This window comes from Dermatophagoides pteronyssinus, unplaced genomic scaffold (assembly GCF_027571235.1).
Source record: "Dermatophagoides pteronyssinus isolate colony J.1.1.1.1 unplaced genomic scaffold, Derpt_VIB-CSIC_2022.12 sq0021, whole genome shotgun sequence".
Classification (NCBI taxonomy): domain Eukaryota; kingdom Metazoa; phylum Arthropoda; class Arachnida; order Sarcoptiformes; family Pyroglyphidae; genus Dermatophagoides; species Dermatophagoides pteronyssinus.
This window is the reverse complement of record NW_027461545.1, coordinates 608,802-624,684: the sequence shown is the minus strand read 5'-3', so window position 1 is coordinate 624,684 and position 15,883 is coordinate 608,802. Positions and strand designations below refer to the sequence as shown.

Sequence of the window (15,883 nt, the reverse complement as noted above, 5' to 3'; positions counted from 1 at the left end):
AATCAATGCTTCTACCAAAACGAATGTATTGATATGCGCAGTATCTTTTTCTGTCCTTTTATTTTTTCGAGTGTTTTGTTTTTTGTTTGGAGAGAAAATGCCCAAATACATACAAAAAAAAAAAAAAAAAATTTCATTTCATTTTTCTTGCCCCCGAAAAAACTAAACAGACAAAACACAACAGCAAGAAGAAACAGGCTTTTGCAATATTTTTTTTTCTGTTGAAATCAAACGAGATAGCAAGAGAGAGAGAGAGAGAAACAAGCAAATCATTTTCAGTCATCATCCTGAAAGAAAGAAAGATTATCATCATAAACAAAGCCAGGGCAACAGCAACAACAACAACGAAATAAAAAAAATTGAAAATTTTTTCAACAAAATTTATCAAAGTGATTTTGTTTGTTTTTTTTAAATCAAAAAGAAAAGATTTCTTTATTCATTTTCTCTCCTTGTCTTTCTCTGTGTGTGTGTTTATTTTGGTGAGCGATGTAAATTTCGTGTTTTTTTCCAAAGAGAATCATTTTTGTTCTCAATATTTTGTTGATGTCGTTATTATTTTGTTTTTGACAAAAAAAAATCTTTTACATTCCACAATTTTTTTGATCCAAAAAACGAAAAGAAAAGAAATTCTGCATATGAAATTCACCAATGAGAATTCAAAAACATTCGATTTAACTGATTGACTGACCTGAAACGTTCGAATTCTCATCTCTTAACGTTCGAATTTAGTCATCATTAAAGTTACCTGAATTACCGACGACCTATAATTCTGTTTTCGACAAATTTTTTTCTTCAACATTTTAACTAAAATGATAAAGCAAATTTGACAAACAAAAAATAATTCTTCAAATCAAAAATCATCAATATTGATTCCAATTTTGTTTTTGTGTGTAAAAACCAAACCAAAGAGAAAGAGAGAATTTCAAATTCTCTTTTTTTTTTTGTTCATCAATTTGCCAACCCTTTCATTTAATTTCATACACACATCATTTTCATTCCCGAATTGGTGGGAAAATTAAAAAATTCATTCAAAATTGCTCAATTACCGAATCTACGTTTTCAGCTTGGTTTAGCTGATATATTTGATCTAAGTCAATCATTGGTGAATATGTGGAGTTCACCTAAACTTGATCATGCATCACATCTGGATCAATGTTTTGCCGAATTGATTGTTGAATGTCGTCAAGCGGGTACGTAGTAATACAACAACAACAAAAAAATTTTTAAATTTTTAAAATTTTCCAGTTTTTTTCCCCTTTTTTTTAATGACAATTCCTTCATCTGATTTCTGTTGTTGTCATTATTTACGTCATTCATTTGTTTTGTTTTGTTTTGTTTTGTTTTTTTGTTGTTTTGTCGTTGATGACGTGAATCAATCATTTTTTAGAAAAAAGAAAAAATCGATAAACGGAAAAAATTGATCTCATAGATTTTTATCAATATAAAAATCGATGATGATGTCCGTGTAAAATAATTTGCGTTTGTTAATTCCGTTTTTTTTCGTTTTCGTTTTCATATATAATTATTATTATAATCTTTCGTCATATGAGTCATTATAATGCATAGAGTGAGAAAGAAAGAGTACAAATGGCGAAATTGATTGATTTTCTGATCAATCTCCGGTTCAATCTTTTTTTTTCTCATTGTTTATTATGTACCATTTTTTGTCAACTTGATAATAAAAATATTTTATCTAAAAGGAAAAAAAATTGCAAATTTGAATCGATAATGATCGATATTTTTATCTTTTTTTTATGCCTACCTACACATACGCAGGTTTGCTATCTTGTATCCAATGCCATTGTTTTTCTTTGAAAAACTTTTGATCTAATTTTTTTTATTTATTAAAAGATTTATTTGTTTGATAATCTGACATTGAAAATGTCATGTGTTTGTGTGTGTGTGTAAATTATATCAAAAAGAAAAACTAGGGGAGTAAGAAAGAAAGAATGTTCTTGAATGATATTCTTGACATAAATTTTAACTTTGAAAACTAGTTTTTTTTGGCTGAAAAGCTTGCCAAAAAAATACCCAAAATCTTTATTCTTTCGTTATCATTCAAGAATATATATAGAAAGAAGAAGAATAATGTTCTTTATAATGGAAATCAAGATTTTTTCTATAGAAATTTTAAAAATATCTTTCTCAGAATGACATTCAGCAACGAGCGACAAAGAGGAAATGAATGGGGAAGAAAAAAAAACTTTTATTCGAAATTTTGTTTGTCGATTACGTAATTCTATATGAATGTTGGCAGACATGAAGCAAATGAATGTTGCCCAAGAATTTTTTTTGTTTAAAATCAAGGTTTTATCCCTTTTTCCTCTTTTTTTCTTTTTAATTTAATTTTTGTCAATTTTAATTTAATTGTCTTTTGGTTGTTTTTTTTTGATATTGAAGCACCCGGAGCAAGGTTAACATATTCCTTAAGGAATCGTTTGGAAAAATTAACACTTGATGAACGAAAACGTATTGTAAATCGTTTATATGATGGTTGTTCATCATTATTTATGGCTTGTAAACGTGGTAATGTTGATATTGTTGAATATTTAATTGAACAATGTGGTGCAGATATTGAACTAAAAGGTATATATGAAGTACATGATGATCGTTCAGTACATTTGGTTACACCATTATGGAGTGCAGCTGTTGCTGGAAAAATTGATGTAGTCAAATGTTTGGTTAATCATGGTGCCAATGTTAATAGTCTTTCGGATTCTGGTTCAACACCTGTACGTTCAGCTTGTTTTATGACAAATTTAGAAGTTGTAAAATTTTTAACCGAAAATGGTGCAAATATTTGTAAACCAAATTATAATGGTGGTACATGTCTGATTAATTCAGTACAAAGTGTACCATTATGTGAATATTTATTAAAAAATGGTGCCGATGTTAATGCACAAGATATACAGCTAAAAACTGCATTACATTATGCTATACAAGAACATCGTATTGAAACAACAATATTATTATTAGAACATGGTGCAGGTAAGTTAATTAAAAAAATAATAATAATGGGTGTCATTGACATTTCATTGAGAATGAGAATGATGATCAAACAGAATTCAATTTCCGGAGTGGATTTGTTTTCTTTCATTGTTTTTGATCTATTTATAATTTTGGAAATGACTATTTTTAATTATTTATTTTTCTATTTGTATTTGTATTTGTTTGTTTATAGATCCATATAAAAAAAATCGCTATGGTGATGATGCATTACAAACAGCTTGTTTAAAAGGTGCTCATCCAATATTTGTTTATCTAGTTGAAACATTACCGTATACACGTGAACGTATAGCCGAAGCATATGAATTATTAGGTTCAACATTTCTTGATGAACATTTTGATCTAACATTAACATTAAAATATTGGAAACAAGCATTAGAAATACGTAATGAAAATTTGGATAATATTTTAAAGAAAAATATCCTACCACCAAATCCAGCATTTATGTGGGCAAAAGAATTTCAAACTATTGATGAATTGAATTTAATTGCAAATGATTTGGATGCAATGCGTATGCAATCATTAATTATTAGTGAACGTATACTTGGATCAACACATAAAGAAATGATTTATAGGCTTATGTATCGAGGTAAATTATAAAAAAAATCGATTTGAATTACAAATTGGTTAGAAATTCTGATGATGATGATAATAATAATTTTTCAATCTATTTATAGGTGCTGCTTATGCTGATGGACTTCAATATCAACGTTGTGTAAATATCAAATTTTTTCTTCGTTATAATTTTCATTGCAATAATTTTTTTTAATCATTTAATTAGATTTCACTTTGGAAATATGCATTCATTTTACGAATACAAAAAGATACATTACTACATAATGAAGCTGCTTTTGCTGCTCATGCCTTGGTATGTTTGTATGAAAAAAATTTATTACAATTTATTTTGTTATCGTCATTTTTGTTTTTATAGATAAGACTTTTTCTCGATTTAAATGATAAGCTCAATATTGGTCTGGTTCGTGATGAATTACGTTATGATGATGTTTATGAAACAATCGAATTAATTGTTGATCAATTACAATCATGTAAAGAATTGTTACGAATAAGACCAATTTTCAAAAAACATCAGGAAAATTTTGATAAAATATTAAAGGTAAATGATGATTTTTTTGGAAAATGATAATTTATGGGGATGTTATTTTTAATGGTCAATATTATTATTTTTCTTTTCTTTTCCTTATCAATTTAAATTAGATATTGACACATCTGATTTATATATTGGATGCAAATAGTAAAACAAAAGATGAGGAAAATCGAACATTTTCATTAGTTTGTCGAATATATAGAATAAATCCAACAAATAGTAATGGTGATAGTTTATTACATTTGGTTGTAAGTAAAACAAATATATTGAAAGCAAATGTAAATGGCCATGAAGAAACTTATTCAACGGTATTTCCTGATCTACATATTTGTAATCTATTATTAAGATCTGGTTATGAAGTGGATATATTGAATTTAAGTTGGGAAACACCATTACATATTGCATCATTACATCAAAATTTTAATGAAAAAATTGTTAAATTATTATTGAAAAAAGGTGCTCATATTGATCAAAAAGATATAACGGGCAATCAACCAATAAAACGATTATCGGCCATTAATAAATGCAATATTAATCTAATGCGTTATACAACATTAAAATGTTTAGTAGCATGTAAAATACAAAGCTTCAATCTTCATTATGTTGGTATTGTACCCAAAGATATTGAAACGTTCATTGATCTTCATTAAAATTATTATTATTATTTGATTGATTTCCAATCAAACTTATTTCTTATTGACAACATCAACAATCATTATCATCAGCATCGTTTTTTTCTTGTATAGACGAAAAATTCATCAAATTGAAAATGAAGAAGAAACAAAAATACTCTTTCAAAATTGATTAACAATTTGATGACATATCCAATTTATAATGGAAAAAAAGTTGCTATTTATATTTAGTATTATGTACAAAAAACAAGGCAAGAACTAAGAAGATTTTTTTTTTGGATCAAATTTTGGATTATTACCACCAACAAACTACAACATTAAGTGCAACATTGAGAATTTTTCAATTTGAAACAAATTTTGAAGTATTTTTTTCATTCATTTATTACACATTTCTTCAATTCTTTTTTTTCGACAAATTCAAATTTTGTGATCATCATCGTTGCTGTTGGTTATTTTTTTTCACTTTCTCTTTGTTTAGTTACTAATTGATTGATTGATTGATTTATGACTAATTTTTTCAAACACACACACTATATACACTTATTGATGATTATTGAAATTGTGAAGACATTTTTTTTTCTCTCAGAAAACATCTTATTACGATTAATAATAATCTACATTTATTATGAATTTTGACTATGAATTTTTTTTTTTTCGTTGTTGTTACCAAACAAAACAAACCACCACCAACAGACAAAATATTTTCCAATTTACAACCATTTTGTACATATATAAAAACAAAGATGTTTTGGTGTTTGTTTTGTTTTTGTTTTGTTGACCATTTTTTTTTTAAATCAATTAATTTAGTCATTTATAAAAAAAAATAATAAGATTATAATCAAGATTTATAAAAATTAAAAAAAATGAAAAAATTACAGCTAATTTTTGAAATTAAAAAAAAATTCCCCCATCGAAAAAATGATGTGTTTCTGTCAAGGTTACTTTAGTGACGTGTTCAATCAAATCAATCAATGATTGATTGAATGTTTCTGGATTTTGATTTGAATTTTTTTTTTTTGAAATTTCATTGTTTTTTTCGCTGAATTTAATTACTGCTGATGCTGGGTTGTGTGTAGTTTTCTCTCGATATTCAATATTGCTCCACCTTTTTTTTTTCTCATTTTCTCTTTTCGTTTTTGAATTGGATGCAAAACCAAAAACAAAACGAAAAAATTGATACACAGAAAGCGTAGGTGAATTGATGTTGATGATGATCCATCTGGTAATTATATAGCAAAAATCCTATTATCACAAATGATTGTTGTATATGGCAATTTGCGGGCGGTATATATCATTTTCTCAACAAAAAAAAGCAGCAAGCGAAAAAAAACCCCGAAGAAGAAAACAGAAAACAGAAAACAGCAAAAATACATTCCGTTAGTTATAATGGCGCCATTGGCACTGTAAGAACAACTGCCGTAATAAGTGTTGTGCTGTTGTTTGTGTATCTGGATTCAAGGATCCTCACTCTCTCTCGCTATGATGATAATGATGAATGAATGAATGGAAAAAAAATTCCTGGCAAACCAAAACTATATAGAAGATTGGGTGTTTTTTTCTGGTTTTTATCATTTGCTTCTACATCAAAAAACCAGAAATTTTTTTTTTGTTGTTTGTTTTTTCTCTCGCCAAATTTTTTTTTTGTTTTGATAATCACTAATAATTCCTTTTTCATTTCGGCATATATATCATGTGTGTGTGTTGGTGTGTGCCGCATACCATTAACCGCATTCAAAACACAAATGTGAATTTGTGAATAACGTTTCTTCTTTTCTTCTTTTGGTCGGTTGTTTATTTTGGAAAACAAAAATTCTCAGCTGGCTTTCGTTTTTTGTTTAATGAAAAAAAAATCAATGAATAAAATTTCTCTTCATTCATCGAAATTTGTTCCAATCGTTTTGGGAATTATTTTCTTCTAAATCATCATTATTTTGGAGTTTTTTCATTTCTTATTCACTTTTACAGTGTTAAATGATCTTTCACATACCAAACCACAAAGTGTGTGTTATTCTTTTGGTCGATAATATTCTTGTCAATTTCATTTTTTTGACATCATCCACCGGTTAACATTGAATTTCTGTCGTCAATCAATCAATCAATATTACATGAATGTACCCGCGACCGACATGACAAAAGTGATGTTTTCATTGAAAATTCTGTTTAAATTCAATTAAAAATTTCATGATTTCAAAAAGAAAAATTTGACTTAACTTAAAATAAAATGGGTAAGTTTTCCGTTCTTCTTTTGTTTTGAAATTGTCATTTTCAATGATATAGATTTGTACACCAAACAACAAATACACATATTGTGACTATATAAACATATTTTTTGAGACAAAAAAAATGAGGACATGCATGCGATCATCATCATCATAACATTTTCTCAATCATTATTATCTTTTTTATTATTATTCGGTCGTTTATTCGTCGAATGTCATTATTTTTTTCTTCATAAATATTTGTTCCGTTTTGATATAACATTTTTCCTTTTTTTTTGTTGTTGTTTTGTTTTAGTCAGGCAATCTTGTCCAATTTTGTTCTTGTCGTTGATCGAACGAAACAAATTCGTGCTGTTTTTTTTGTTTTGTTCAAAGAGTGTCATTTTCAAAAGAAGAAAAACAAAAAAAGATTTAGGCGTAATTTATATATAGGCAATAATGATGATGATTATGGAATAATTATTATTGAGACATTATCATTCGGGATATTGTCCTATATTTTGTCTTGGCTTTTTTTTCGAAATTTTCTTCATGTTTTCAATGTTTTTTCTATGGAAAAAAAAGGAGAAAAAAGGAAAATTACTCATTTGAATTAATTAAACTTGAAACTTGATTGGAAAAAAATGTAAGATTAATCATAATTACCTTACGTTGATAATGATGGCATCTCTTCTTCGATCAATCACTTGTTGCCATTGTAATTATGTTGGCGATTTATGATTGAAAATTGAAATTTGTTTCTTTTGTTTGTAATTAAAATTTGATAATTGATGAAAAATCTAATAATAATAATGTTGTTGTTCATTAGTTGAAAGTTTTTCCTTGTTTTCAACAACAGAAATGTCGTAATATTGTGAAAAGTTGTAACGTATGTTGATTATGAAATGACGAATCAAAAAAATGCTGCTGTTAATTTCATTAAGGTCGTCGTCCCTTTTTTCAACTGGAATTTAGATTAATAATGAAATTTTGATAACAGAGAGCTTACTTAAGCAAAATCCAAACAAAAACAAACAAAAAACATCAAACGGTAACGATAGAACCAAATGCCGCCTGTAATGAAACCAAATCAATAATAACCATAAAAATTTTTTCTCTAACCTAATGAGATCAGATAATAAATCAAACAAACAAAAATCTCAATCAACTTTATTAACTTTTTGATTTTTGTTTTTTTCATTAAATTCGGATAATTCGAACGTTTTTGTTTTCGGAAAACGTTCGAATTATGATTTTTATGAATAACTCCGTTCCATTCCAGAAGTGGAAAAAAAACAAACAAACATCTTCGGTGTGAGCGACTTTTTGTTTTTTTTTGTTTATCTGTAAAAATTATTCCACCATGAATCATCAGATTTTTGGAGAGAAGAGAAAAATAATCTGCAATATCATTGTCATCGGCAACAACAACAACAACAATGGTTGGCACCGACAATGACAATAAAAAAAAATTTGTTACATCAAAAATGCTAAGCTAAGAAAAAAAGTTCCAGTTCAAAGACATTTTTTCAAAAAAAAGATCGACAGAAAATAAAATTAAGAGATTTTTTTCTTGTTGTTGAAATTTGTCAAGTGTGTTTGTGTGTATGTAAACACCTTATCTTTAAGATAATTTGAGTAGTGAAAAAAAATATGACTGACATTTTTTTTTGTCGAAAAGTGATGATGATAATGATTACTTTTTTGGCCCATTGATTGATATTTCAATCAGAAGAAAATATGGCTGAATTTTTCGTTTTTGTTATCAATAAAATGGCCTACAAAATGTTAGTTTTATTTGGTCGGTTTGATCGATGTGATTCATGATTTTTCGCTTGAAATCGATTGATTTTCAATCACATGTTTAACGGCGATATTTTCATAATAGGGGTTTCACACTAGCAGCAATGTGAATGAAATATTTCAAATGCAATATTTCACTACATTTCAGCCTTATGGACTGAAATATTGCATTTGAAATATTTCATTCACATTGCTGCTAGTGTGAAACCCCTATAATAATAATCATTTACTTTCCGGACATTTTTCAATCATCATCATAATGATGATGGGCGAATTAGAAAAATGAAAAAGTATCGATGACTATCGATAGTCGAATGATTATATGTTTACTAAATAATAATCATCGACTATCGAATAATTATATATGGAAAGAGAGAGAGAGATCAAATTATTGATCAAATTGAATTAACATTTCCAGACAGAAATCAATCGATCGATCGATTGATAATTATCATCGGATATCGATCAACAATATTGGTGGAAATTCAATTTTTTCAATGTATTTCAATCTTCATTCATTCATTCATTCATTCATTTACCGAATGTCTTTGACATTATCATCATCATCATCATGATTTTCTTAAATATCTTTTCAATTGTCGTAAGGCGTTGGCTGTTGCCGTAAATCGTCAACAACAACAAGCAAGCAGCAAAACATTTGTTGCACATTCAAAATCATATTTCATTCGAATTTTCGTCTTTTGAAAAACATTATCATCATCATCAAGATGCTACTGTTTTTTTGTTTTTCTTCAAATAGACTCGAGAACCGAATAAAAACATCTATAGTGAATCTTGCTATTCTCACTCTCACAACACGATGATGACAGTTGCCAAGTTTTTATTTTTAATTTTTTTATTTTTCAAATAAAAAAAATTATTCACGCTTTTTTTTGTTAGCTGGGTTAATTTTCATTTTTTTAATGCTTGTGGGTGGCTGGTTAGTTGAAAAATATGACGTAATTTATTTTTAACTTTTCAATTCATCATTTGACATTTGCTGAATTTAAAGCAGCTAAAACACGACAGATGTGTAATGAATATAAAACGGTTGTTTCATTTCGATGAAAATGCTACACACGATTCTTGCTGCTGATGTCGGGTAAATTTTTTGTTTTGTTTTCCGGAAAAACATTATAAAAAAAAATCGGGTGTTACTTGAAACACACAAAAAAACGATGGTTTCGGAAATATGAAGGAAAATGTCATAACTTTTTTTTGAATTTGATGCGCGAAGCTGATTATCATCATCATCATTTTAATCGAGGTTATCCATCAAGGATTCCTGTTTGTTTTGTTCGCCAGAGATACAGTGGGAGAGAGAGAGAGGATGAAAAAAACCGTGTCATTCGATATTTGATTGATTTTTTCTCTCGGATCAAAGATCAATTTTTTTTTCGCTTGTTCAATAACGCGATATCGATTTTCAAAAAAAAAAAATCGTGTCAAATATCTATGTCATCATTTTACACACACACACATCACACACACAGACAATTACATTGTAATTTGAAAACATTTTTTAATCAATTAATTTCAATTTCAATTTCATTACAGGCAAAGTTTTATGCGAATCTTGCCTAAAAAAATGTTCCGGTAATGTTTTACGTGTTGGTAAAGTTTATTTTCATATTGCTTGTTTTAAATGTCATGGTTAGTAATCAATTTTATTGATTGATTTTGATTATCGATTAATGATTTTTTATTGTTTTTTATGGCTAAAGAATGTGGCGTTTCATTATCAAAAGGTGGATTTTTTACACATTCAATAAATAATAATTCCAATTATTATTGTACAAAATGTTATCAAAATTCATTTGGTACAAAATGTGCTGCATGTAATGAATTTGTTGAAGGTGAAGTAATTAGTGCATTAGGTAATACTTATCATCAACAATGTTTTCGTTGTAATCGTTGCAGGTAAAATAGATTAACTTAATCAAATCAAATCAATTTTTGAAAATCAATTTTGTTTTTGTTGTGTGAAAATTTAGGCAACCATTTCCAAGCGGTGAAAAAGTTACCTGGACTGGAAAAGAATGTCTTTGTTCGAAATGTATACAGATACCGACTGTATCGACAACAACGAATAATAATAATAGTGATGGACTTGTGCCAAGTAAGCAACCCAAAAATTCATTTTGTAATTTTTATTCAATTTTTTTCAAAAAATTTATTTAAAAACTATAGTTTGTCAATCATGTAATCAAGATATATCGGATGGACAGGCATTGATTGCATTGGATAAACATTGGCATATTTCTTGTTTTAAATGTGAAACATGTGGTTGTATATTACATGGTGAATATCTAAGTAAAGATGATAAAGTTTATTGTGAAAAAGATTATCAGGTAAAATTTTCGATACAATTTTTCTTTTTGCTACATTTTTTTTTGCTACAATTTTTGATACAATCTCGCTACATTTTCGCTACAATTTCGATACAATTTTGATACATTTTGATTTTTTTTTGTTTAATTAAAGAAACAATTTGGCATTAAATGTCATCATTGTGAACGTTATATAACGGGTAAAGTTTTACAAGCTGGTGATAATCATTTTCATCCAACTTGTGCTCGGTGCATAAAATGTGGCGATGTATTTAGTGATGGTGAAGAAATGTATATACAAGGTGCTGCTATTTGGCATCCAAGATGTGGACCAGGACCGGGTGAAAAGATACCTGATGAAAATTTAATAACAACACCGGTTGATCATCAGGTAATTTTTTGCAGAAAAAAAGTGTTTTTTTTTGCAACTTGCATCCTCGTTAATTAATTTATCATAATTTTTTTTTGAATTTTTGCATGTTGGATTGCTTGATTTTTTTTATTTGAATTTGTTTTGAAAATTCTGATGCTTATTTGCTGTGTGTGTGTATCCCAGTATTTACAACCCGAATCACCTCCTAGCATGAATAGTTCTTCTTTATCTCGTTCGATTAGTCCGTTTGGTAATTATAATGGTGAACAGGTTTGTTTTGTTTTTTTTTGCTTTGTTTTTTAAGATTTTGTCATTTGAATAAGCTTAAATGTTTGTTTGAAAATGAATATTTTGTTTTAATTTTCTGAATTCAAATTTTTGTTTTTTCCCCATTGAAAAGCTAAATGAATCATATCCTTATTTGGATAAAAATCAAACATGGACAAGCGATATGATGAATCGTTATTATACATATAGTTATTTAACAGCTGAACCAACACTTGGTTATTTAAGAAAACCAATCGATCCACGTCCACCAAAATCACCACAATTTCATCGGCCACCTGATTATAATCATCAATATGATTATCATCATCAAAATCATAATAATCATCAACCCGGTAGCAGACGAACACAAAGTAGATCACCAAAACAAGGAATGCGTGCTATGTTAGATCAATTACAGGCAACATCAAATTTATCAAGGCCAAAATCACCATCAATGAATAATGAAGAACCAATTGAATTATCACATTATCCAAGTGCACAGAAACCAAATCCAAATGATGTACCAACAATTGAACGTGATGATTTTCCAGCGCCACCTGTATGTTTTGTTGTTTTGTTTTTTTCAAATTTTCGAAATTAATTTTTTTCAATTTTGCTTCCACCTTTTTTTTTGTTAGTTTCCTTATGCTGATCCAAATCTAAAAAAATGGTATAATTCAAAAGATAATCTTGAAGAAGAATTTGTTTCGAAAGAAAGAGAAGAAAATTTTGTCAATCCACAACTGAAAAAAGAAGAAGAAGAACTGTCAAAAATTGCAACCGGAATTGGTAAAGTTTTCCTAAAAACAGTTAAAGAACGTGAAAAAATTATGGCATATCGTCGAGCAAATTTGGATCCACGTAATGCATCACGTACACCATCAGCTCGAACAGAAATTCCTGCTCGTTTAAGATATGATAATCCGGTCAATGCTTGTATGTGTTTTTTGAACATTTTCAAAATGGAAATCATTGAAAGAAATTCTTGTTTGTTTTGTTTATTTAGCACCATCACGTGATATTGATCGACCAAAACCATGGGAAGAAGATGAATATGAACGTTATTTTTATCGTAATTCTCGTATCACTCGTAGTCAACCATATATAAATTATAATGGTATGTTTTTTTTTTGCATAAAAAAATGGATACATTTTAATGGATACATTTTGCTACATTTTTTTGTTTTTTTAAAATTATTAAAGTGGTATCATCATTACGAAATACACCTAAACCTGGTTATAGCCTTAAACATCGTGAAAATGGTGATGTTGTTGAATCACCATTTACGGAAAAATATTTGGAAAAAACACAAAGTGCCGAATTTGGTAGTAAAAGATCAAATGGTAAGTTATTAAGATATTGAATGAATGAATGAATTTTTAACCCTTTGATTTCCAAAAAAAAAGTTTCAGCAATGTCTGATCACCAGAATCGATATTATATGGTGAGTTTGGAATTTATCGTTGACATTTTTCAAGTTTTTTTTTCAAACTTTTTTTTTGATTTTTTCCATTTGAAAATAATTATAGAATCATAGTACAAGTGGTACATTTCGTGGTACAACAACACCATATTCAGAAGGATTTGGTACCTATCATGGTTATCACTATCCACAACAATATTCCGGTTCATTTAGTCCACATTTTCGTCGTTCAATGCCAAATGTTAATCTACAACATCTGAATAATGAACCAGCAAGAGAATATCCATATCATTTATTAATGATAACAAATTATCGTTTACCACCAGGTATTATTATAATCAATCAATCAATTTTTGTTTCTAATTTTCCCTTACTTTTCAAAAGATGTTGATCGTTGTCATTTGGAACGACATTTAGAAAATAGTGAATTTGAACGAATTTTGGGTATGAATCGTATGGATTTTTATCGGCTACCTGAATGGAAAAGAAATGAGCTTAAAAAACGTGTTAAACTTTTTTAAAGAAAAAACTAAATTCAAAAACAAAATTTTCAAATGAAACACAACCAAAACACACAAACAAACAAAAATCAAAACGAAAGAATTACTCACACGACACTGACACACACACTGCCTAATTCTTATTAGATGATGACGATGGACAAAAACAAAAACAAAAGAAAAATTATTTTATTAGTCTTTTTTTCACTGACACATTTACACAAAAACAAGCAGCAATTTTTAGATTTGATAAAACAAAAAATTAATTACAACAATAATTAGCAACAACAACAACAACAACAACAAAAAAGTCACGATAAAAATGTGATATGAAATTTTTTTTCTTCTTCTTTCTTCCTTTTTCTTCATTTCTTTTTCTAGTCTTGAATGAATGAATGGATTTTTTTTCAAAGTTCAAAATTGAAATTAAAATCGGTTGAAATTTTCTTTTTTTTCGTCGTTGAATTTGTTGTTAACCTTTTAGTAGATATTCTTTTGGTAAAATGAATATAAATAGGCCAACATAGGAAAGCATTATCTATAATAAAGGGGGAATGAAAAAATTTTTTCATGAAAAAAAAACATTGCATTTTGTTTGTGTTTTGGACTTACATTAAACATTGTACGAAATGTAATTGTACCAATATTAGCAATCGAATGACCATAATATGGTTCAGTTGTTAAACAATGAAAAAAATTTTCATATTTAATTTTAAATGATAATGGCCTACGTATACAATAAATAATTGATGTTAGATTTTTTTCCGAACATCGTAATAATTTACTTTGTAATGCAATAAAATATAATGGTAAAAGAAGAAAATCTTCAAAAAATATAATAAAACTGATCAATATTTTATCATACCAAAGACCTAATTGATTCCATAATGCTGATACACCCAATATATGTGATGGTAAAAACAATATTAATATACGGAAAAATAATTTACTATAAATATCATTGGATGAAACATTTATATAATGAACAATACGATTATGTTCATGTAATAATTGTATTAACATTATTTGTTCAGTTAGATTGAATGATGAACGATATATACCATTTATACATGGATGATTATTAATACGATGACTTTGTAATGATAATGAACGTAATGATGAATTAATTTTTTTTAATATAAATATTTGATAAATAATTGTTATCGATACCATAATAACTAATATTATTGCATTATGTAGAATAGCAAGAAAATGTGCCGAAAACATTAATATATCAAACCAAATGAATAAATGTATAAATATTTTCGAATGATATATGTTCAATAATGAATAATAATAATATGGAAAGAAAAATAAACTGAATAATGCTATTGTTGTGTGAATGAAAGAAAGAAAATGAAAAGAGAGAAAAACGAATTAAAACTTTTTGCAAAATTTTTTTTACAATAAACTTACCCAATGAAATATGACTAATAAAACAAAGTTGTTGTATAATAAAATTAATAATCATTAAAAATGATCGTGATTCAATCGAAATGTTTGGTATTGTTTCTAATTGAAAATTTGATAATTTTTTTTGATCAACATATTTAAAATGAATATAATAATCAAATTTATTCGATTGTCGACGATACCATCGATATAATCGATTTGGTATAATAAATTCGTACCATTTATTCGATGGTTTTAATATATCATAGGTATTTAATAATATTTCTTTATCTTTTTCCTCTATCCAACATTGTTTACATTGTTCAGTATTTGTTAATGATAATTCATATGGTAATTTAAATGTTAATTTATTAACATTTGTAAAGAAAATTTTTCGTTCACATTCCATACCGAATAATAATGCACATAATAATATTATTGAATAACGTTGAAATAAATGTGGATGATCAAATATAAAAAAATTAAATAATGGATCATATTGCCATATATTAATATTTGTATAATAACTAATTAAACAAATTAAAATTCTTGCCACTGTAAATGTAAATAATGCAATTGTTAAAAGATGTTTTTTTCGATAATTCAATTGATTACGTTCGATAAAAATTTCGGTCAATTTTTCATCATAAAGATGGAAAAATTTTTGTAATTTTTCAATCATGATTGTATGAAAAATCTTTGGTTTTTGATGAAAGAATATGATGAAAGGAGAAAAAACAAAATAAAAATCTATTTACTATAAATTTGAATTTGTAATTTGTTTCATTTTGTTTTTCAAACAAAATGAAAATGAAACACACACACACACACACACTCACTATATTTCGTGATA

The 15,883-nt window shown here is 27.3% G+C and overlaps 3 protein-coding genes and 1 long non-coding RNA gene across 13 annotated transcripts; 2 read left to right on the top strand and 2 right to left on the bottom strand.

Annotated features, from left to right (window-relative positions):
* Nucleotides 1-135: 135 nt before the first annotated feature.
* Nucleotides 136-4,993, top strand: m-cup (ankyrin repeat protein mann-cup). Its single transcript, XM_027340898.2, has 7 exons — nucleotides 136-1,190; nucleotides 2,401-2,988; nucleotides 3,182-3,595; nucleotides 3,684-3,721; nucleotides 3,788-3,874; nucleotides 3,938-4,120; nucleotides 4,222-4,993. Exons 1-7 carry the CDS (start codon nucleotides 1,109-1,111, stop codon nucleotides 4,759-4,761), a joined length of 1,932 nt encoding a protein of 643 aa, XP_027196699.1. The 5' UTR covers nucleotides 136-1,108; the 3' UTR covers nucleotides 4,762-4,993.
* Nucleotides 4,994-6,174: 1,181 nt separating this feature from the next.
* Nucleotides 6,175-8,367, bottom strand: LOC142645769 (uncharacterized). 5 transcript variants are annotated; one of them, XR_012846827.1, is made up of 5 exons: nucleotides 8,064-8,367; nucleotides 7,951-8,015; nucleotides 7,608-7,895; nucleotides 6,955-7,511; nucleotides 6,175-6,899 (listed from the first exon to the last, which is right to left on the bottom strand). It is a non-coding gene; the product is annotated as an uncharacterized LOC142645769 (long non-coding RNA). The 5 variants fall into 5 exon arrangements; XR_012846824.1 differs by having other exon boundaries at nucleotides 7,608-8,015; XR_012846825.1 differs by having other exon boundaries at nucleotides 7,608-7,905; nucleotides 7,951-8,366.
* A 1,457-nt stretch (nucleotides 8,368-9,824) lies between these two features.
* LOC113791154 (actin-binding LIM protein 3-like) lies at nucleotides 9,825-14,085 on the top strand. Of its 2 annotated transcripts, XM_075822939.1 has the most exons (14): nucleotides 9,825-9,846; nucleotides 10,302-10,397; nucleotides 10,469-10,664; nucleotides 10,739-10,863; nucleotides 10,935-11,095; nucleotides 11,229-11,465; nucleotides 11,631-11,717; nucleotides 11,848-12,273; nucleotides 12,353-12,650; nucleotides 12,721-12,831; nucleotides 12,918-13,058; nucleotides 13,122-13,159; nucleotides 13,245-13,464; nucleotides 13,523-14,085. In XM_075822939.1, the coding sequence occupies exons 1-14, from the start codon at nucleotides 9,840-9,842 to the stop codon at nucleotides 13,657-13,659; spliced, it is 2,280 nt and encodes a 759-aa protein (XP_075679054.1). In that variant the 5' UTR covers nucleotides 9,825-9,839; the 3' UTR covers nucleotides 13,660-14,085. The 2 variants fall into 2 exon arrangements, with proteins under 2 accessions (XP_075679054.1, XP_075679055.1); XM_075822940.1 differs by lacking the exon at nucleotides 11,631-11,717.
* On the bottom strand, nucleotides 13,236-15,714 carry LOC113791157 (uncharacterized). Of its 5 annotated transcripts, XM_075822945.1 has the most exons (5): nucleotides 15,055-15,714; nucleotides 14,700-14,966; nucleotides 14,504-14,528; nucleotides 14,251-14,422; nucleotides 13,236-14,176 (listed from the first exon to the last, which is right to left on the bottom strand). In XM_075822945.1, exons 1-5 carry the CDS (start codon nucleotides 15,710-15,712, stop codon nucleotides 14,111-14,113), a joined length of 1,188 nt encoding a protein of 395 aa, XP_075679060.1. In that variant the 5' UTR covers nucleotides 15,713-15,714; the 3' UTR covers nucleotides 13,236-14,110. The 5 variants fall into 5 exon arrangements, with proteins under 5 accessions (XP_075679060.1, XP_075679057.1, XP_075679058.1 ...); XM_075822942.1 differs by having other exon boundaries at nucleotides 14,504-14,966; XM_075822943.1 differs by having other exon boundaries at nucleotides 14,251-14,365; nucleotides 14,504-14,966.
* Between the last annotated feature and the right edge of the window lie 169 nt (nucleotides 15,715-15,883).

Excerpts from the sequence above, each read along its gene's own strand:
- m-cup (XM_027340898.2), top strand. The coding sequence starts at position 1,109 with ATGTGGAGTTCACCTAAACTTGATCATGCATCACATCTGGATCAATGT. Across the intron at positions 3,722-3,787 it reads GACTTCAATATCAACGTTGT|ATTTCACTTTGGAAATATGC; the intron begins GTAAATATCAAA and ends TCATTTAATTAG. Across the intron at positions 4,121-4,221 it reads ATTTTGATAAAATATTAAAG|ATATTGACACATCTGATTTA; the intron begins GTAAATGATGAT and ends AATTTAAATTAG.
- LOC113791154 (XM_075822939.1), top strand. Across the intron at positions 10,665-10,738 it reads TTTCGTTGTAATCGTTGCAG|GCAACCATTTCCAAGCGGTG; the intron begins GTAAAATAGATT and ends GTGAAAATTTAG. Across the intron at positions 13,465-13,522 it reads AAATTATCGTTTACCACCAG|ATGTTGATCGTTGTCATTTG; the intron begins GTATTATTATAA and ends ACTTTTCAAAAG.
- LOC113791157 (XM_075822941.1), bottom strand. The coding sequence starts at position 15,712 with ATGATTGAAAAATTACAAAAATTTTTCCATCTTTATGATGAAAAATTG. Across the intron at positions 14,967-15,054 it reads TATTAGTCATATTTCATTGG|CATTATTCAGTTTATTTTTC; the intron begins GTAAGTTTATTG and ends ACACAACAATAG. Across the intron at positions 14,177-14,250 it reads CATTTCGTACAATGTTTAAT|ATAATGCTTTCCTATGTTGG; the intron begins GTAAGTCCAAAA and ends CCTTTATTATAG.